This window comes from Macrotis lagotis, chromosome X, assembly GCF_037893015.1.
Source record: "Macrotis lagotis isolate mMagLag1 chromosome X, bilby.v1.9.chrom.fasta, whole genome shotgun sequence".
In the NCBI taxonomy this organism is placed as follows: domain Eukaryota; kingdom Metazoa; phylum Chordata; class Mammalia; order Peramelemorphia; family Peramelidae; genus Macrotis; species Macrotis lagotis.
In genome coordinates this window covers 20210816-20233721 of record NC_133666.1, presented here as the reverse complement: position 1 = coordinate 20233721, position 22906 = coordinate 20210816, and the positions used below count along the sequence as shown (strand labels likewise).

Genomic DNA, 22906 nt, shown 5'->3' with positions numbered 1-22906 from the left:
AAGTATCTACCTTTTGGGCGTCTCTTTCCAATTAAAGGTCTATCTTGATGCAGGTAAAAGTCAACTGTGGATTCATAGCCATCACCCCAGGACCAAGAATGTCATAGAATTCTGGGAGTGGAAGAGAATTGGTTAAGAGAAGGTGGCATGGGAAGGTGGAGCTAGAGACAGACATGGGAGAACCAGTGAGATACACTTTAATCATGCACGTGGGAAATCTAAGCTGACCTCATCAATTCAGATTCTCTTTAGTTGATATCTTTGTTAATTCGGGGGGGGGCTTGGTTGAAGTTTGCTTTTGTACTATCTATGAAGAAAGGATTTGATAAGAAAATGCATCATGGGAAAAGTGGAAAGAGAAGATATTCATGAAGAAAAAATTATTTTCAAGCATCCTTAAGAACTTTGCAAACATACACACACATACATATATATATATATATATATATATATATTTATATATGAAAAATGGATGACTTACTTCATTATCAAATTTCCTTATGAATTCATTAAAGCACCCTGATAGGAACTAGACAACATTTTGGTTAGCTTAGTTGTATTCCTGCTCTGTGTATTTGAAGGTACTCAACTGGCATTTTCCTAAGATAATTTATATTAATAGCTGGCATTTATAGGGGGCTTTAAAGTTTGCAAAGCATTTTACAAATGTTATCTCATTTGATTCTCACAACGACCTTGGGAGGTAGATGTTAATATCCTCATTTACCATATGAGGAAACTGAGTTAGAGATTAAGTTTCTTGCCCACGGTCACATAATAAATGTCTGAGTCTGAAATTGAATTCAGGTTTTTCTGATGCCTGGTCTAGTGTTGTAATTACTGCACTACCCATCTGCCTCTATATATCAGACTGATCCCCCGCCCCACCACCGCCCAAGATAGCCCCAGATTTTTCTTTTTTTGGGAGGTGGTTAATTCTCCAAGAAAAGTTCAGGTATAGCTGAAAATCATCACTGCATTGTGGTGTATTCCTAAGTAGAATTTTAGGATGTTAGAACTGGAAGGAACCCTAGAAATCATCTAGCATGCGTCTTTCATTTTACAGAGGAGAAACAGGACACTCAGAGCATGGAAACAATCAGTTCTCGGTCACACAGTGAGTTTAGTAGCAGAACTCTTGGCTCCTAGTCTTTCCACAACACCATTGCTTCTTCTTAGGCCCTGGACAGAATTTCAGTGAAGTCACATGAGGGTACAGATTTGACAAATAGTGAAATATCCTAACACTTCAGCTTCACTGTCCAATCAGTTCTGCTTCCCTCTTTTATGTTTAAACCTTTTATAAAGGCAATCAATGTGATTTTTATTTTCGGGGGGGGGGTGGAAATTACTTGCCCAAAGTCACAGAAATAGTCAATAGCAAGAGCCAGGATGTAAACTCAGATACAATAAAAGAGAGAACTGAGAAGCAACTTATATTTCACTCTTTTTTTTTTTCATTCTGGAAATCATAGATATGAAAATGCTGTGAAAAGTTTCAGACTGTTGCCATTCTTTGTCACTAATCTTTAGGAATGGCATGGAGTTAGGACTCCATTTTCCTAGGAGAGGGGGCTCGGACTCTGCTCAGTCCCATTCACATTGCTCCCTCACCTTCTGAGGTAGCTTCTGAGGTGACCCTGAAGGTCAGCAGAGTTTTCCACTGCATCAATTTTGTGTCCTCCTGACTCACCATCCTCTCTAGGCCCCACATTATCTAGGTCAAAGGATTGTACTCTTTTGATTCTTTATTCTTGCTTGTGGTAATTGTAGAAAATGATTTTCAAATGATTTTAAGTTATACAATGAAGGCTTATAAATTAGGGCTATCAGGAGTGGGAGTGGGGATGGCAAGTCTAAATTAGTGAAGAGTCTGAATTGACTGGCAAAACAGATTTGCCCTCTTCTGTCCTTCAGTTTCCTCATCTGTGAAATGAGTTGGGTTAGTCTGGGTGATCTTGATGGTCCTCTTCTGGTCTGAAATTCTCTTTTCTCTGTTCTAAAAATGCTTTGAACTTTGATCGTCTATGTTCTATTTATGTTCTTTAAATTGTTTTTGTTAGTATCTTTCATTTTCACATAACTTGTGTTTCTAAATAAATCCTTCCCTGCTTCCCTATCCAGAGTCATCCCTTGTAATGAAGAATAAAAGACCATTTTCTATGTTTTAAGTCCCTTCTGGATCTGAGATTCTTTATTCTCCGTTCTGAGGCACCTTCCAGCTCTGTCTTTCTTCTGTCTTCTAAGATTTCAGTTTTTGCATTCCACAACTCAATCAAGCATGCCATATGATAGTGGATGGGGAGCTGCCCATCAGGGTTTAGAGATGGGCTCAAGGTCTCCTTCCAACCTAACTGGCTATGTGACCTTGGGCAAATCACATAAACCCTAGAAGCACTAGACAAGTTTCTAAAGTTGTAAATTGCAGTGAAGATGTCAATTTGTATTGATAGAGGGAGTTTCCTCACTATGAATTGTCTGGAGCCATGAGATCATGGGGCTTGTTCCCCACATAACTTTAATAAAATGCTTCCTTGTGGAAGCTGCTTTGGGCAGAAGTGCAAAGTACATCCCAAGTCAGGTCTGAATCAGTTTAAAATATAATTGGAAATATTTAACAAAATAAATTAAACGCAATAAAATGTAGACATCATATTTTAAAACTAAGTCAACATGGGGCCCCTATTTCTATCTGAGTTTGACAGCATTGGCTCAGGGCATCTCCTTTAAAGGAATAGAATTGCTACTGGTATATTTATTTTTTATTTATAAGGCTGGGTTTTTTTAACTTGAGGTCCATGAAGTTGGAGGAGGAAAATGACATCTTTATTTCAATATAATTGGTTTCCTTCATACTCCTGTGTATTTCATTTTATGGACTTAAAAACTTTCTGAGAAGGGTTCATAGGCTTCACCAGATGGTCTGAGGGGTTTGAAGCACAAAATAGTTGAGGACTGTTATTAAAATTCATGAAAAGAAACTCTTATCTTAAAGAGACATTTCATTTACCACCTTTTCTACATTTAATTTCCATATCAAATCCTTTTGGGCATAGATAGCAGATAGATAAACTTCAACCCAGTCCTTGTCTGACTTTTTCATAAATTCTGAATTAGGTGCTCCAATGGAAATCTTAGCTTTCACCTTTATTTATATTTTTAAATGTCAATTGCTAATGAGGGGGCAAAATGAACTTGTTTCATGGCTGTCCCTTCCTTTTCCTGTTTTCTGATATGCCAGAATACAGCAGGTGGGAAACAGAAAGAGAAAGAAGGCGAGCAGATGGATAATCCACCAACTGGATAATCAGGAATTGAGTAGTCCAGATGTGACAGTATGCATGATGGGAAAGGAGGATTAACATCTTGCAAGGCCATGTGGAAGACTAACTGATCCAAGCTGCTGAACAAGGAGTAGTGTGAACTTGGGGATAGTGGAAACTTTTAGGACCTAATAGGAAAGAATGATAATTTAAAATGTCACTAGCTGCATGCTCAAAGTTTGATGACCTGGAGAGAGGGGGACTAGCAATAAATTGACTTGATAAAAGCTTCTAAAAGAAGTGACCCCTTTGACCCCCAAAAGTTCGAGTGTTTCATATGCATGATTTATAATCTCCATCTGCCCCAAAGCTTTTAGGGGTGGCACTTGGGTGCTCTCCCCAAATCAACCTTTATTATGTGAACACATCTCTATAACAAGAAGAAAGTTTGCCATTTGGATGTATTGTCTAATTCTTATCAAAGAGCGGAATATTTGGGAATATCAATGGGGAAAACATCAGGAGACCTGGGTTCTAGTTTTGACTTAGCTACTCATTGACCATATGACTTGCATCAAGACTCTTTCTCTCTATTTCTCCATTCTATAAAATGTGAGAATCGAATTAGAGAGGATCTCCAAGGTCGCTGACAGTCTGTGAGATTTGAAAATTTGACCTATATAGACAAAACATTTTGAATGAGTGGTCAAAGTTTCTGTCTTCTCATCCAGATGCTTTTGTGTCATCTGGCATTAATATCTCAAATTGAGCAAGAATGAGGCATTTGTGAGAGTCACTGCCTTGGTCTGTTGGTACCCAGAGTTTCATTGGGTAATTCACAGGAATGATGTAACAAGGGCCCCTGGTTCTCCTTAGTTTCAGGAGAAGAGGCTCAGAAACCTTTTGTTACTTTTGTAAGAGGCTAGCCATATCCAAGATAGGGCTATACCTTGCTTTCTTTTTTTTTTTAGGTTTTTGCAAGGCAAATGGGGTTAAATGGCTTGCCCAAGGCCACACAGCTAGGTAATTATTAAGTGTCTGAGATGGGATTTGAACCCAGGACTCCAGGGCTGGTGCTTTTTCCACTGTGCCACCTAGCCGCCCCTAGGGCTATACCTTTCAATACCTTCCACTCACATTAGGGTAAAGACGAATCACTGCCTTTTGTCACAGAGTAACACCTTGATTAAGCGAACACTTTGGGAATGGGGTGTTTACTGTGAGTAGAATTTTCTGGTTGTCTAAGCATTAACAATTGGCACTCTTTCTTGTAATTGTTGAAAATTTTCTATAATTTTTCAGAATTCACTTTATTCCTCACCAAAGTCAGTCTAGTAACTAGGACTGAGTCTTTCCTTGTTGGGAACTGGTTAGAGTCTCAGGGCCATTCTTCAGTCCATCAGTGATCTGTGCCCAGCCTGGAAAGTGATTTTTCTCCAAACCAAATCTTGGCCATATATTTTCTTTTTCTGCACAATTTGCTGGTCTTGGTCTAAGTGGATCCCACGAAGAATAATTCTAGTTGACTGAAGGACTTGTTGATTAGTTTCTGGTTTACTGAGGCTTTAGCATAAAAATTATAGCCAGTATCTTGATGGATCATGTATGACGAAAAAGCGTCTTGAAGCTTGTACGGGGTGGGGGTGTATCATAGATCAAGGGTAGTTGTAATAGTTTGGTTAGAAAAAGACTGATCTTCCATAATATATCGGAGACTCATACCTCAGGCCACAGTGAGGGCCCGAGTTGAGGTTCTCACTCCTACTTACCGAGCCCTTTTTTTCCACCAGAGAGTCATTTGGTCCCATGGCTTCTGAGCTCATCCTTATCCCTTGCTGTTCAGTTGATTGCTATTCCTGCTAGCCCTGATGAGAGTTACTGAGCCAAAGGAATGCCAAGTAAGATAGGACTTCTCATCACTGTCTGGATCACACCTACCTGAGCCAGGAACGGGTCTAAGGAGAGGACAAATCAGGAAGCGATACCACATATAGTAACCGAGTTATGCAACATCCCTGCTAAAATCTATCAAAGGCTTCCTACAGCCTTACACCTGGGGTGGCCCACTGAAGAGAAACTCCCCCCCCCACTTAACTTGAAGCAGAGCCCGTTGTTTTTGCTGTCAAGTTAAATGGGGGTTGTCTTCAATTGGCCATCACAAATAGAGAGCAATATGTTATCACTTCAAGTTCATCTTTGCAACAGTCAGCCCTGATTGGTTAGCCAACCAACCAAGCTCTAGTAGCATGATGTCCTGGGAGAAAAAGCCCACGAGCTGTCATTTCAATGTCCAGGGCTGTTTTCATGGCTATTACCACTTGGCAAAGGTGGGCAGGGACTGCCTCAGGGGCAATCTCTGGATTCTTACCAGCCTAGGAAGCTGATGGCCTTCATGAGTCAAACCTAATGGGGAGGGGTAGGATAGAAGAGGGGAAAGGAGAGAAAGCCAATCTGGTTGGGGAACCTCTGTCTGGTAGTTTAAGAAGAGACCCAGTTAGATCAAAATCTATAGCAGCACCACAAGCACTGTCCGGGTTCAAAAGCCACCGGACTTTTGCGTGCATCTTGCTGTACTCTCTCCTCAATAGTAAGATAACAGTCTTGCCGATTACTCGTCACTAAGGGTACCCGGTTGTGGTGACATTGAGGCTGACCTTGGAGTCACCGCCCCCGCTGCCGCACTCTCCTTTGTCGTACCACCATTTGTTTTTCAATTTGTCCAAGAGGCCTTGCTCATTCAGTTTTAATACTGCCAGGTTAACAGCATTTCTTGAAACGATAAAACATAACTTGTAAGAAAATGCACAAATGCTTAGGAAATCGTTAACGTATAAAAAAGGAGCACAAGAGGACAAATTGGCGAAATTGCACAGAACGGGGAGCTAGAAAAATGTCTGTACAGCAAATACAGGGTTAAATATTGGAAGGTGGCATGTAGGATAACGTTTGCTCAAAACTGAAGTGTGCGGGATGGGGAAATTGTCTTTGAGAAAAAAGTAACTAGACTGCCACATCCATGCAATTAACATTCGTCACACATGGCACCAGAACTTGGCTTTTACCATTTAAATTGAAAAAGCCGTTGAACTGTAAAATTAAAACAGCAACAAACAGTCAGAGAGGACAACACAGAGAGAACATTGAAAAAAAAAAGGATGCATTAAATAGATGAAACCATCATTTACCGTCTTATTTAACTCCATGGAATAGTGTAGATTTTTAAACTGTTAAGTTACCTCAAAATCCACAAGAAAGAAAATGACAACAAAGTACATCAGGGTAGGTGGAATACTATAACAACATGGATATTGTTATATTATTCCACCCACCTTAATGTTGAGCCTTTAGGGGTTGCCACACCATAGCCTTTGGAATCCAGATTTCCACCAACTTTCATGGTATCGCACGGCTTTCTCTGCTCAATATACTCGTTCATGGTTGACTCCAGCAGGAAGGCGAACTTTCCTTTGGACTTCCGCACTCTGGCCACACCGTCGGCTGTCGTCTTGGTAAACACCGATGGTTCGGCTGATTTCATGTACGACCACATTTTCTCATAGACAGCTATTTTGGATCGCTGTAATCAATGAGAGATCAATGGGTAGAATCAGATTCTCATGGATCAAATGGACTCAGAAATCATTTATTCCAATCCCTCACCCGATGTATTCTGTGACTGCTCCCACAGGTGGTCCTACAGCTTCTGTTTGAACACCTCTAGCAATGGAAAGTTTACTGCTTCTCCAGGAGGCCTTTGCTGTTTGGGGACAACTTGATTGGAAGTTTGTCTTTATATCAGGTCAAAATCTGCCTCCTTGTAAGTTTCCTCCATTAGTGCTAGCTCTTCTTTCTAGAACTACTTATATGGAACAAATCCAAAACCTCGTCCTGATGATGGACCTTTAAACATTAAAAAACAGTGATTGGGGGCGGCTAGGTGGTGGAGTGGATAGAGCACCGGCCCTGGAATCAGGAGGACCTGAGTTCAAATCCGACCTCAGAAGCTTAATAATTACCTAGCTGTGTGGCCTTGGACAAGCCTTGCAAAAAAAATAACAAACTAAAAAAAAAAAGCAGCGATCACATTCCCCTTCAGTCTTCCCTTCACCTGGCTAGATCTGGCCATTTCCCCTCACCCCTCCCTTTTTTTTGGCAAGGTAATAGGGTGAAGTGACTTGCCCAAGGTTACACAACTAAGTGAATGAGGCTAAATTTGAACCCAGGTCCTCTGACTCCAGGGATGGTGCTCTATCCACTGTGCCACCTAACTGCCCCCCCCCAATCCTTTTTCAACAGTGAAAAGAGCATTGGTTTTGGAGTCAGAGTTCCTGGGGTGAAATCCTGCCTCTGACATTTATTACTTGTGTTACTTTGGGCAGGTTGCTTCCCTTCCCTGAGCCAAAGTTTCCTCTTCTATAAAATGAGAGGGTTGAACTAAATGACTTCTGAGGTTCTTTTCAGCTCTAGATCTATGATTATTGTGTGTGACCTTAGGCAAGCTATAGGACTTCTATAGGCCTCAGTTTACTCCTCTGTAAAATGAGGGAGTTGGACTTGATGGCAGTGGAGGCCTCTTTCAGCTTAGATTTTGGATTCTATCATAAACCCTCCACCATTCTGGAGTGTTTATGTGAGCAAGTACTCATGTTTCTATGTCTAGCACATGCTAGTCTCAGAGAAACTGGTTTATTAAATCCTTTTGGAGGAATGATGATTTGTCAGGGCCAGATTATCATGGAGGGAACCCGTTTAACTTGGCACTCCCATCTCCCCATTGAGGCCTGCTCCCATCTGACTCAAGCCCATGTTACTGGACTTTGCATGCTACCCAAACTGGACAATGCTCTTGTCGCCCATTCTAATGCTGTCTTCCTTCTATCTCTGCCTGTATTCATATTGTCTCTCATGTCTAGAAAAGCAAACACCACAAGAGTCTAATTAGATAAATATACATATACTAGGCTAATGAGACAAGATCTACCACCCACAAAAAAGAACAGAGCTACTGAATAAAGGTAGCCAGTTTCCAGACAACCATAGAGAGCCTGTGGTGAGCCTGGAATTGTCAATGCCTGCTCCTTATTGTTAAACAGGATTAAAAAGGTGGACAGCAGGATTCTCCATGGTTAAAGAGAATAAAATTTCTGAGGGCAAAGTCTATGTGTTTGTTTCTATCTTTGCAAGCTCTGGATTGAGCATGAGGTCTTTTTACATAGTGGCTGTTTAGTACATTTTTGTTGAGAAGATGGATGGATAATTCTGGTATTGGGGGGCTATGACTTTGAATGAAATTTTTTGGTCTATGATCAAGATTTCTGTGAAAAATGAGCTTCTATGTTCTATTGAGGCATGATGGTAGTCCCTGGTCATCCCCAGAAGATGCGTCCCATGAGGCAAATTAGTAACCCTGGGTTTAAGTGAGCCTCTGCCTCTTATTCATTGTGGAACCTTGGACAAATGACTTCATCTCTCTGAGCCTCAGTTTTTTCCTAAGAGGCAGAACTGGCTATGGGTCACTATGGGTCACAGATAATCCCTGAGATCCCTTCTTCTAACTTTTAAATACTGTGATTCTGATATAGTAGAGAAAACACTGGACTTGGAAGAAGGAGAGAGCTGCTTCAATCACATTCTAACAATTCTAATTGCTATGATATTCTTTAGTTTCAAGCTAATATCTCTCTGTCTTTGTAACCCCTTTCTCTTGGTTCTGCTTTCTGGGGTTGAGGAGAACACATCTAATCCCTCTTTTGTATGATTCCTGGAAGAGAGCTTTCATATCTCCCCAAAGTCTTCTCTTCCTTCATTCCTTCAATTGATTCTTTCATGGTATGACCCCAGGACCCTTCAGTATCCTCTGGTTGCCCTGCAGCTTATCTATGTCTTTTTAAGAATTGCTCTCCTAACTTCTAAAACTTTCTAAATTGGTATCTGAACTTCAGAAATAGTTCCAATTTTTGCCTTTACTTTTTGCTACATTAGTAAAAGTCGAGGAGAGGAAGAAGAAACTGAGCTAAGGCAGATTCTGTCACATAGAACATAGCCACAGCAGGTTGTAGTGAGGTTCAAATGTTATAATATATCTCAATAGCTTTGAAATAGTTACAGTCTGTATGAGCATCAACTGGTGACTTCCAATCTAATTCAGTATGGAGAAGTTCATTACTAAGGTGCTCGGTAGGGTCATGATACACATACACATATACATATGTATGCACATACATATACACACATATATTTGCAATGGCAGACAATGAAGACTAGCTACAAAATGATAGCTGTGCTATGGTTTGTATGAGAGTCTAGTCATGTCAATGAAATCACACATCCTTGAGTTATTAGAGTAATAGAAGAAATTGTCATTGTTGGGGCAGCTAGGTGGCACAGTGGATAGAGCACCGGCCCTGGAGTCAGGAGTGCCTGAGTTCAAATCTAGCCTCAGACACTTCATAATTACCTAACTGTGTGGCCTTGGGCAAGCCATTTAAACCCATTGTCTTGCAAAAAAAAATAGCCTAGAAATTGTCATTGTTGTCATCATCAGGGAATTGATCTTGGGCAAGTCACTGCCTTCCTGGGCCTCAGCTTCCTCATCTGTAAAATGAGGGGGTTGGATGGGTTGGTTTCTGAGATCTCTTTCAGATCTAGGCAACCATGTGACATAGTTAACAGAGTACTGAACCTGAATTTGAATCCTGTTTCAGATACTAGATGTTTGTCCATCAGTCTTTTTTTTTTTTAGGTTTTTGCAAGGTAAATGGGGTCAAGTGGCTTGCCCAAGGCCACACACAGGTAATTATGAAGTATCTGAGGTCAGATTTGAACTCAGTTCCTACTGACTCCAAGGCTGGTGTGCTATCTACTGCACCACCTAGCCACTCCCTTGTCCATCACTCTTGAAGAAGACCATGACATCAGGAGAGGTGATGCCATGACGGGGCTGCTGTGCTAAGTTACCAGCCTTACTTTCTCTTCCAGAGCCATCTGGGTCCAGTGATCATATGTGAATCAGGACAACTGGAAATGACTCTAGATGTGAGGCAATCAGGGTTAAGTGACTTGCCCAAGGTCACACAGCTAGTAAGTGGCAAGTGTCTGAGACCGGATTTGAACTCCTGTCCTCCTAACTCCAAAGCTAGTGCTCTATTCCCTGCTCTACCTAGTCACCGGCTTCAGATACTTATTACTTAGGTGATACTGGGCAAGAAATCTAACCTCTATGGTCCTCAGGCTTTTCAACTGAAAATGGGAATAATAAAAGTTCCTACCTCTTGCGGTATTGTGGGGATCAAAAAAGATAATATTTGTAAAGTTCTTTGCAAGTCTTAAAGCTCTATTTAAATGTCAGCTGGTTAGATCTAGGTTCGTATGAACCTAGGAAGCAGCTCCAAATCCAACTTGAATTATCCTCTGCTAATCATTCCCTCCTATCTTGTCTAAAAGGATGGCTAGCATTAAATGTTTCTCAAATGCTTTGCTAAAATTGAGAGATGCCACATCTAACTCCTTTGCTACCAACCTAGTTACTTTGTTAATCAAAGAAATGATGCTAGTTTGCCATCACTAGCTCTAAGAGAACCCATGCTATTTCTTAGTGATTGTTGTTTCCTTATGTGTTATAAACTATCTGATTTCTATTATGTTCCAGAATTTCCCAGGGGATCAAAATTAATTTCACCATTTCATAGTTTCCAAAACTCACCCTGTCCTACCTTCTTCCCTCCCCTTTTTAAAAATTGGGACATTTTTCCACCTTCAGATTTCTGGTGTCTCACCTACTGTTATCTATTTGATATTAGACTTAGTATTTCTGTGATCATATGTGCAGATTCTTTCAGGACCCCAGGTGTAATTCACCTGAAACTGGAGAGTTGAACTCATTTCTAGCAGGAGCATCAAGCCGAGTGACCTCTATCTAGTTTTTAATCTAGTGTGAATTCTTATTTCCTCTTTTTAATCAATTAATTTTTAGACTTTTTGCAAGGCAATGGAATTTAGTGTGGCTTGCCCAAGGTCACATAGCTAGGTAATTATTGTTGGAGGTTGGATTTGAACTCAGGTCTTCCTGACTCCAGGGTCAGTGCTCTATCCACTGTGTCACCTAGTTGCTGCCTTTATTTACTCTTAATAGTGGTGATTTCATTCTTGTCAGAAGATAATTTTCAATGATAATTATTTATTCTACAACTTTCAAACTCAGGGTTACAGGCAGAGTGGTCTCTGTAATTCTAGTTCTCTACTTCAGTGGACAAGCTTCCCCTTCCTGTTTTTATAGACTTTGATTACATCTGTCTTCGCAGTCTTCAGAATTTCAAGCTAGAGTTTAAATTAAAAAAATTCTCATAATAATTATAGCTAACATTTATATAGCATTTTAGGGTTTGCAAAATGTTTTACAAATATTACCTCATTTGATCTTTTTTTTACCTCATTTGATCTTCACAACAAGTTGGGGAGATAAGTGCTATTATTATCCTCATTTTAAAGATGAGGAAACTGAGGTACAGAGAGGTGAAGGGACTTGCCCAGTGTTACAATTTAGTAAATATCTGAGGTGGGATTTGAACTTGGGTCTTCTTGACTCCAAGTCCAGTACAAGTATGTGCTATACTCCTTTACTATCCTCATAGAAAAGCTTCTTCAGACCCTTAAATTCATCCTGCTTCCTTCTCTCACTTATTGTCCTTCTCAGTCCCTTGGCCTGCTTGCCATTTGGCCTGCTTAGTCCTGTCTTTGGGGCACTTCCTGCTCACAGAAATCATTAGGATGTGTTTTGTCTTTTTTCATCTTGTCTGGTTCAGGCAGGCGTAGGCATGCCAGGGGTCAGTACAATTTACTTCTGCTGCCATTTGCAAATAGGCCTCTGATTCCAAAGAGAAATGTCTTGGCCAAGGGCGGGAGGGAGTTTCTGAATTCCTCTCCAAGGATGCTACCATTTGGATTCATTTACTTCATCATTTACTCTAGCTCTTGGATCGCTGATGCAGGTAAAAAGGTTTAGTCCTCTTAGTAAGGAGAATAAATGACCACGTTTGTCAGGTGCCATTAAGTGGGGGGGGGGGTGCTGTGCAGAGAAAAAAATTAATGCATGCAGTAAATGAAAAGTTAGTTAATAGTGGCTATATTCAATCCCTGGTCAGCGACTGAATTCTGAGAGAGGTCAGAGGGCAAAAGGAGATGGTGTAGAAGTGGGGAAAACATTTATCTTCCTAACTGGGATTTACATGGCAGGGCAGCATTTGTTCTGAAAAAGAGAATAAACTCCTGGGCATTTTTTTCCAGTCTGTCTTATTTTGGCTGAACTACTGAAGGCAATAAAAAGGGATTGGATCTCAGCTCACTCATCTGGGGGAAATTCAGAATGATGGGCAGGACACATGGCTTGTTTAATTCCTTTCCCATCTGCCATGATTCATTTATTTCATCCCACCATTTTGTGACCAAGAAGGTCCAAACAGTGGCTGTGCAGTCATGGCCAAAAGAAATTTAGAGGCTCCCAGACCTAGAGATGGAAGAGATCTCCAAGGCCATCTAGGCCAACCCCTTCATTTTCCAGAGGAAGGAACTGGGTTCTAGGGAGGGGATGGGACTGGCCCAAGGCCATACAAATTGCTGTTGTTGGTGAGGGTGATGATAATGATGATATGCTTAGAGCTGGAATGGACCAAATCTTTTAGCTAATCAATCAAGAATCATTTATGAAGTCCTTAGTAAGTGTGGTTTGCAACGTGCTTTATAAATGTCTTTTATTTATTCCTCATGAGACCCTTATGAGGTGGGTACTATAAATATTTTTATTATGTTCATGTTTAGATCAGGAAATTAGGTTAAGTTAATTGTCCACGGTTACACAGGGAGCAGCTAGAAATGAAATTCAAGTCCAAGAATCCTTGCCTGCAGGTCCAGAAACCTTTTAACCACATCATTCACCTTCTCATTTCCCTTGATATATATATATATATATATATATATATATATATATATATATATATATATATATATGGTTTGTTCAGACCAATGTAACCAAACATTCACTTTTCTGAACTCTCAGGGAATAGAAAATTCTAGGTAATGGTATTTTTTCATAGAGAGAAAAGACCTTTTTCTTTCATTTCTTTTGGTTGTGGAATGCTTGCCTTCACTTTCCTGTTTTTGCAAATAGAATTCTTTGTCCATGGTGCTGAAATACAGGACCCACCTTCTGCCTGAATTCCCAATCTTTTCTCTCTTAGGAAGCTCACATTTGAATGGAAGAAGTGTATTATACTGAAATCTTTACAGAACAGCTTTTGCTTTAATAGACCTATGATCTCATGTGTGACCTTGGGTAAGTCACTTCTTTTCCCTGGGCCTCAGTTTCCTCCCCTGGAAAATGTAGGAATTTGACTAGATTTAGGCTTCTGCAGTTCCTTCTAGCTTGGGATCTAGGATCCTGATCCCATAACAGGTCAGCTATTATCATGATGACTATTCAGTCCCACAAACATTAATTAAACCCTTACTATGGTCTGGTTTTATCCTTTGAATGCTGCTCTCTTTTTTGTATCCCTGTTGGGTTCCCCCTCCTCCCTGGCAGGGGCTCTGTGGGGTCCCATCTTTGTGTCTCTGATGCCAAGAGCCTGCAGGACACAGCACATAGTAGGCCCTAATAAATATCTGTGGAATTGTATTGCTTCTTTGATGCGCTGAAGCATTTTATATTGAACACTACTCATTTCCCTCTCTAGATTGCACCTTTAATTAAAAGCCTATAATTAAAAACCATAATCTGTCCCCTCCCCCCCTTTAGTCTGATGTCCCCCCCCCCCCCCAAATGAGTTCTTTTAAGAAACTCCCCAGTGATACTGCTGGCTGGTGCTGACATCAAGAGGATATTTGCAGACTTGTAGCCAGCAGAACAGGAACATTTAAAGTCTCCCAGGGTTGTGAAAGTTCCATCTTTTTTTTTCCACTCAGGATTTGATTATTCCCACACTGTGTTTTGCACATGCTGGACTATGGAGAGACAGCTCACACAGGGCAATGCAATCGGAGGCTATGGGATTTATCCATTAAGGAATGACCCCAGGAAGTCACACTCAGATTTCTCTTAAGGGGACTTTCATTCTGCCTGGGAGAATTTCTCTTCTTTCCCTTCTCTCCTTTTCCTTTCCCATTTCTGCCTTTTTTCTCTTGCTCCTTTTTTCTTCTGGCCTGACTCTGTGAGTGGGTGGGAAAGAGAGAAAGCTTTGATACTTTGATATGTGAAGGCTCTATGGATATAACCATTGCTATGTATGGCTAAACCAAAAAAGTTTGTTGAGTGATTATTGTAGAGTATTATAATTATCTCCAATTAATCATAGAATCACAAGACTATCATAGATCAAGAGCTGGCAAGGATCTCAAAAGCTATCTAGTCCAATCCCTTCATTTTACCAAGAAGGAAACTGGGGCTCAGAGAGGGAAAATAACCTTCCCAGGATCACACAGTAGTATATGACAGAAATCGGATTTGAATCCAGGTTGTCTGACTCCAAAACCATACTACCTTTACCACACTATGACTTTGTCACAAAATTTGAGCATTTGACAGGATCTTGGGGGGCATGTGAGAAGCATGTCCTTTATAACCTACTCAAGAAATGATCATCTAATCTCTGCCTAAGGACCTCCTCCCTATTGAATATCCTTGCCACATGTGGGCAGCTCTCAGTGGTGGGAAGATTTTCCTGATATCAGATCTATCAGGTCTACCTTGACCTCTCTGTGACCTCCCAGGATTCCTACTTCTGCCCTCTGGGGCTGAGCATAACGGTATTAATCACACTTCAGCAGTAGAGTCTGTCAAATATACAACTCTTAAACTGCCCCTGCATCAGCTTTCTCCTCTTGAGCCTTACCCTTCCTAGGGCCTTCAATCATCAAACCCCATGTGACCTGGTTTCCAGTCCCTTCTGCACCCTGATCATCCTCTTTTGAGCCCATTCAAGTTTCTCAATGTGCTTCCTAACAAGGAGGGCCAAGAACTGAGGAAAAGACTGATAGGGCTAGACCAAAGCAGTGGTTGGCAGGACTAGCATCTTCCTTACTCAGGTCACTATTGATGAAGCCTGAAATCACACTGGCTTCCTTGGCTACCATATCATTGATGACTCCTATTAGAACTTGAACCCTGAGATTGTTTTTGTCATATGTTGTTTGTCTAGTTAGACCTCCTCCATCTTGTATTATGAAGTTGTGTTGGACTTGACATTTTTTTAGATAGGTCTTTTTTAGAACCATGTTCCTCCATCTTTTTTTAAAAACACATTTGATCCTACCCACCCTGATACCCATCTACCCCTTTCCAGCTAAACTCTTTTACCAAACCATGTATACTTGGTGCCTCTGCTTCTTCTCTTTTCAGTCTCTTCTAAACCTCTGCCATCTGGTTTCTGACCTTATCATTTATTTGAAACTCAGTCCACTCCAAAATCATTAATGATCTCTTTGTTGCCAAATTCAGTGACCTTTTCTCAATCCTCATTCTCCCGATGTCTCTGCAATCTTTGATGCTATTGCTCCCCCTCTCCTCCTTGCTACTCTCTTCTCTTTAGGTTTCTCTTTTAAGTTTTCTCTTGGTTCTCATCTTGCCTCTATGACTGTTCCTTCTCAATTTCCTATGATGTCACCTTATCCAAGTCTAGCCCATTAACTTTGAGTATCCCCAAGGCTCTCTCCTGGCTCCTTTTCTCCCCTGATAGTATCTCCCTTGTTGATCTCATTAGCTCACAGATTAAATGATCATTTCTATAAAATGATTTCTAAATCAATGAATCCAGCCCTAACTTCTTTTCTGAATGACAGTCTTACCAACGGCCTATTGGACATCTCAAATTTATCCCCAAACCTGGATTTCTTTTGAATTTCTCTATTACATGCTCTGTCACCAAGACTTCTATCTTGACTGTCATTCTAGTCTCACACTCACTCTACACATCCAAACTGTTGCCATATCTTGTTCCTACTTTTGCACTATTTCTTGAATATTCCCTTTCCTTTCAACACTGCCATCGCTCTGGAGGAGGCCCTCATCACCTCATTCCTGGGCTGTTTCAATGGCCTTCTGGGGGGTCTGCCGGATTCAAGTTTCTGTTCACTTCAGGTCATCCTCCACTCAGCTGTCAAGTTGCTCTTCCTACAACCTGATCCTATCGCTCAATAAATTCCAATGACTCCTTATTACTTCCGGGATCAAAAAGGAAATCAAGGTTGCATATAAGACTTTTCATATCTGGGCCCCTTTCTACTCTTCTTACACCTTATTCTCCTTCACGAACAGTACGTTCCAGTTACACAGACCTTCTTACTCTTTTTCCAATAGGACATTCCATCTTTGCACCGGCTGTGCCCTAAATCTGGAAGACTCTCCCTCCTCGCCTTTGTCTCCTGGTTTTCCTGGTCCCCTTCAAGACTCATTATAATCTTACCTTCTAGAGGTCTTTCTTAGTTCTTTCCATTGCTAGTACTTTCTCTCTTCCATCATTTTGCATGGATCTTGTAGGTACCTAGGCATACTATGCTGTCTCCCCCACTCGAATGTAAGCTCCTTGAAGGCAGCTATCTGGTTTTTGCCTTGCTTTGTCCCCAGTGCTTGGCATGGTATCTGACACCTAGCCACTTCATTGATGCTTCTTGACTGAATTGTTGACATATGAAGCCATTGAGCAACATGTTTTTTCTGGTTTTTGCAAGGCAGTGGGGTTAAGTGACTTGCCCAAAGTCACACAGCTAGGTCATTATTAAGTGTCTGGGGCCAATTTTGAACTCAGGTCTTGCTGACTCCAGGGCCAGTACTCTATCCGTTGTTTTCCCTAGCTGCCCCTATCGACAAAGATGTTAAACAGATTAGAACTTGGGGAAGTAGGAGGTAGCCTGGTACATTAGAAAGAGCCCTGACTCTGGAGTTCAAATCTACCTCTGTCACTTATTAGTTGTGTGATCTTGGGCAAATCATTTAATCTCCTTGTGGCTCAGTTGCCTCCTCTCTAAAATGAAGGAATATATTTATCCTGTTTAAACTGTAATAATTGATTGATGAGATGACCTTTCCCTCCCTTCCCCCTCAACTAGGTCACAGGACTGAGAACCAAAAGAGAACTCAGGGTTACCATACATTTGATATCAGAGAATCATTGATTTAGAGCTGTCCAATCCTTCATTTAATAGTTGAGAAAACTGAGGCCTAACAGGAGAGAAGTGATTTGTGCAAGGTCACACTGCTAGTAAGTGCATCAAAGATTTTGAACTGGCAGGTTCCATCAAGTCCAACCCTTTCATTTTCCAGAGGAGGAAACTGAAGCCCAGGGAGGGGACATGTCTTGCCCAAGATTGCACAGATAGCAAGTAGCAGAGCCGGGATTCAAACTTACCCCATCCCCTCCACATCCAAACTTCCTACTGCTCCATTCTGCCTCCTATTCACCTTAGGCTTGCCAGAGGAGGTTATCCTGCTGGTGAGTGGCAGAACCTGTTGAACCCAGGGTATCTGAAATACATGTCTACTCGGCAATTTTTGTCCCTTTAGAATCAACTTCACCTGCCAGCTCCCATTTGCTTTAGACAACCTGCGTTTATTGTCTTGCTGCCTGTGACTAAACAGCCAGGAGATGGGAGGTGGGCCCAGAAACCCTGGCTCTCAATCTTGGCTTTTTGATTGGTTCCTTGGAATGGCAGCTAAGCTATTTTGAGGGCTGGGCTCTCAGATAACCCCCGGAGAGGTCACCTTCGTCTGCCTGCTAATGTTTCCCTGCCAGTGTCAAGGCCATATCTGGAATGTCTTTGCTTGACATTTCCAAGCCATGTTCTGAGGTTCTACCTCTGATTCCCCAGGGAGAAATATTTCAGACACCATGGCTGCTCTCTGGGCCCAAGCAGGGCTGACATCACAGCTTCCCTTCCCAAGGACCTTTCAAGTACTTCTTTTAGACCCTGAAAGGAGAATTTTCCAGTCAGGTTTGGTTTCTGCCTGGCAGACCAACAACCCAGGCTGAATATAAGGCCTGGGGTGTAGATGGGGAGTAGAATGTGGGTTAGGGGCCTAACACAAGATGAAGCACAGGAATGGGAGAAGGCTGCATTTCAGTCCCAGGAGGACAAGTTTCTTCCTTTGTTACCTGCCCTTGCATCACATTGCCAGTGTAGTTTTGTGTTATCTGGTGGCTTCCAACTGCCTCCCTGCTGGGCCCCTGCTCCCATGATGCCTCTTTTGAGGCTCCTTCTTGTTGTGCTGGCAGTGAGACTGTGTTCTGTGTCATTATGCACCCTCCTAGACTGACTTTACCCCTGGCTAAGCTTTGGCTAATTATGGTTCATCCAGGGGTCATATGGGGGGCAAAATCAGTACTAACAGATGTTGAGAGAAATCACTTCCTAGGTCTTGCTGATTCAACTGTAGGGTGAAGATAAGGGTGACAAAGTCCCATATGGACCTCAGCATACTCAGCTCTAAGTGGAACAGAAGAAACCCCCTTTGATCTTAGAATAGCAGAGGCAGAAGGACCCTTCAAGATCATCTTGTCCGTTAACAGATGAGGAAGAAATGAGGACATGCTGGACAAAGTTTTGTGAATTAAGGAATGAATGATTATAAATCACCTTGGGAAGGCTAACCTAGGTGTGTTAGATGACATTGGGTTGACTAAATCAGAACCCAAGAGATAAATATACTAGGGTAGAACATGAGGAGAGAATACTAAACTTATAGGTGGGAAAACTTGAGCCTAAGCCCATCTCAGACACTTTCTAACTTTGTGACCCTGATCAAGCTAGTTAGCCTTTGTGAACCCAAGCTTCTGCATCTGTAAAATGGGTATAATGACAGTGTTGTGAAGACTGGTTGAGATCCAGTCTGTCAAGGACTTTGAAAACCCTAAAGTACAAACTTTTGTGTTAGCGATTATTGTTGTTCTTTTAATATATTGTGGTCACTACTGCGGTATCACTTATTCTTCTGAATCTCTTATTTTTCTGTATAAAGGATACCATTAAACATAACTGTTCCATAATATTAACTGTTATATAATACATAACTGACTCAGTCAGTTTTGGAAGCCATGCTTTTTTATTTTTTTCTGGAAACAGTACTTGGTCTGGAGTTTAGAGGGCCTGCGTTAGAATCCTGCCTCAGTTACTGACCTGCAGGAGCTTGGGCAAGTCATTACTAACTTGTCTGGACTTCAGTTTCCTTTCTGTATCAGGAGGGGTTGGACTATTTAGTTGCTAGGGGCCCTTTCCATCCCTGACAACCAGTCATCTTATAAGTACAATGATTATTTTTCCAGTTGAGTTTGCAAAGAACTTTAGAGACACAATTGTATATCATTTGGGAGCTAGCTCTATGATCATACCCATTTGACAGTTAAATAAAGAGAGGTTCAGAGAAGTTGAATGATTTTTCTATGGCTTCACAACAGTAGGACTCCCTTGACTCCAAGGCCAGCACTCTTTTCCATTATTCCACGATGCCTCTCTGCACTTTATATCTCTCTTAGTGGCTAGGTGTTGTTGTATACATATTAGATTTTAATAAATATTTGCTGAATTGATTTTGAGACTTGGATTTCTTGTTAACTTGTTCCTAACCAGCTGGGTGCAGAGCTGGAACTAGTGAAGGCAACTGGTTCTTTGTCCCAGGGTGCCAATATCTATGTGTGTCTATTGCTTCTCTGTGCCATCCCTGCTCTGGCATCAGCCCTAGGTTGCCACCCCAGGCTCTTGATGCTCTGCTGCTCCTCTCCAGGCCTGTCCTTCCCTATGGTTCAGAAGTTGGAAGACTGGTGCCATTGAATACACCAAGGAGGTATGACTTAGTTTCTTTAAAATTTTTTTTTGTTTTTTTTATGACTTGAATTCTTGGGACACTGGGCTGAGCCCTCTTTCAGCTCAATTAACTTTCAGCCCATCTGGGGTAAACTGTCCTCTTTGAATTCTCCCCTTTCTACTAAGTTTGCTCTGGGTAGAAGAATTTCCAGCTTTGGCCTTGGTTAGGTGGCTGTGGGTAAGTCTTTCATCTCTAAGCCTTAGTTCTCTTCTGTGTAAAATGAGCAGGTTGAGTTATGTGACCTCGGAAATCTCCTCTAATCCTGAGATACCATGAAAAATCGCAGCTGAGAGGATGAAGCCATTTGGTAAGGGGGGTAGAAGGGTGAGGAAACCTTTACATAAAGGCTGACCAGAATACAAATGGCCCGAGGTTAGCCATCTACCGGAAAATTTCCCAGAAGTAATAAATCCTATTTCGAGCTTTGGAGACAGCTGGCTGATGAGATCCAGGGACCACCCTTGATGCCATCAGGATGCAGTTGAGCAGAAATGGAATTGATTAGAAACCCATGTGATATAAGGCCAAGTTCAAATGAAAGGGTGGTGTCCTTCAGGGAGTCTATCAGGGGATGGACAAGAGAGGAAGTCTGGGGCAGCTAGGTGGTTCCAGTGGATAGAGCACTGGTCCTGGAGTCAGGAATACCTGAGTTCAAATCCAGCCTCAGACACTTAATAATCACCTAGCTGTGTGGCCTTGGGCAAGCTACTTAACCCCACCGCCTTGTAAAAAAAAAAAACCCTAATAAATAAAAAAAAGAGAGGAAGTCTGCTTATGTGTCCAGGACCCATCTGGGGCAAAGCTAGAGGGGACATAGGAGATCATCTAATATAATGCCCTCCATTTACAGTGGAGAAACTGAGGTCCAGTGAGGTGATGTGATTTGTCCAAGGTTATACATTAAATAAAGGTAGCAGAACCAGAATTTGAACCCAGGATCCCTGACTCTAAGTCCAGTGTCTGCTTTACTCCACAGGGTCTTTGTGGGAGATGCTTGAAAATGGGATATGGGGTCAGGGAGGGGAGGGTTTCACCAAGTGCTGGGGCATGTAGAACTTGACTTAGTACAAAACTCATCCTTGCAGATGAGGAAGGTTGACTGGATGTTTCCATCGTGATCATGACAATCCTGTCCCCAACATTCCTCATTTGATTCTGATTTGTGCCTTGGGGAATGGGGTTTGGCATTCTGGGTGAAGTGAAAAAATTTTAATTTCTGAGCCCTCAACTGAAGAAATGCAGCACCAAAAAGTGGAGTTGCAGTAATCAGTTTGTGAGTGGGGAGGGTTTAGTTTGGGCAGTAGTTTGGGCCTTTGTAATCTTCCTTAAATCTCACAATGCAGGTGGTCATCTCCACTGCCAAGTTTGCAAAATATATTCCCCATCACTGACACTTGCTACTTGTGTGACTTTGGTCTCAGTTTTTTGTTTTGTAAAATGAGGGGAGGGGCTTGGATTAAGTGGCTTCAGAGGTCCCTTCCAGCTCCATATCTATGATCCTTACTGATGGGTCACATTTCAGAGCCCACTTTCCGGGTAGGTGTTTCAGGGCAGAAGGTGTTTAGCCAACCACACCCTCTGTCAATAACAGCAAAGCTGCTAATTCCCAGAATGCTGTGCTATGAATTTATTCTCCCTGTCCGTCACTACTGACTGCTCCCTAGTAATTTCCCTCAGGTGGCAATAGTCCTGTTTTTCAATGAAATCTCATCTTTATCAATCCAGAGTCCATCATCCTTGGCCTATCTGATTTCACTTTCCAATTGCCTTTCCATTTTCTTTAACTATTGCATTTATGGGAGAAACGAAATCCTTTCGTTTGTCTTTAATGGTGTAATTTTAGTACCGATGCCAAGGCTGACAATATAGAGCCAGGGAAAAGATAAGAAAAATGGCTGCCCTATGAAGGAGACCACCTGCTCAGAGTAACAATGAGCTCTTGTGTATTTCACAGCAGCTTCCACTCAAGTGGCCCTCTATTGCCTCACTGTGGAAGGAGGGCAAACTTGGGGTCTCCCAGGCCATGCCAGTGGACAGACCCTTTGAAGCTGGAAGGACTTTGTGGACAAGCTCAGTTGGCTAAGTGCCAACCCAGCTAGGTGAGAAGAAACCCCTTACCATCATGTCATGATTTTTTAATTTTTTGTTTTGGCCACAGGAACTTGTGAACCCATCTCTAGGGGATGGAGAGGGTTGTGAACCAAGTTGAGATCGGAAATCACTCAACTAACAAGGAATTTAAAGTGAGTACTGTGTATCAGACACTATACTGAGGGATGGGAATCCAAAACCAAAAAGGAAATAGTTCCTGCCCTCTACGAGCTTACATTCTATGGGAGAGACACCATGAACATATGTGATCCATGGGTGGAGAGGGCACCTGCACTGATAAAAATCGTGGACATCTGGAATTTTTCCTTGAAGTAGTGTGTGTGTGTGTGTGTGTGTGTGTGTGTGTGTGTGTGTGTGTGATTTCATTGGAACAAGGAACTCCTAGGGAGTTGATTCACTCCAGTACTACTGATTGGCATCTCCTTTACAACTTCTAGTCTTACAGGCATCCCTGGGCCCAGAGAGGTTTAGTGACTTGTCAAAGTCACACAGCCATTCAAGATGATTCAAGACTTGCTCTCCATCAATTACACTACGACTCAAACCTCACTTTAGTCTAGCATATGGGATAGTGACAAGCCCTGTGATTTCATTAATATAGACAGATTGAAGGGCTTCCCCTCTAGCCATGTAAATTCTCATCTGCTTTGTTGTTCCAAGACCTAGAGTGATTGTGAAATTTTCAGGG

General features: G+C 41.8%; 1 protein-coding gene across 1 annotated transcript in view; it reads right to left on the bottom strand.

Annotated features, from left to right (window-relative positions):
- Positions 1-22906, bottom strand: part of GRIA3 (glutamate ionotropic receptor AMPA type subunit 3) — a 202113-nt gene that overhangs the window by 29348 nt on the left and 149859 nt on the right. The window contains exon 11 of the mRNA XM_074201644.1: positions 6593-6840. Coding sequence (XP_074057745.1) covers positions 6593-6840 — 248 coding nt within the window. The remainder of the gene's footprint in view (positions 1-6592; positions 6841-22906) is intronic.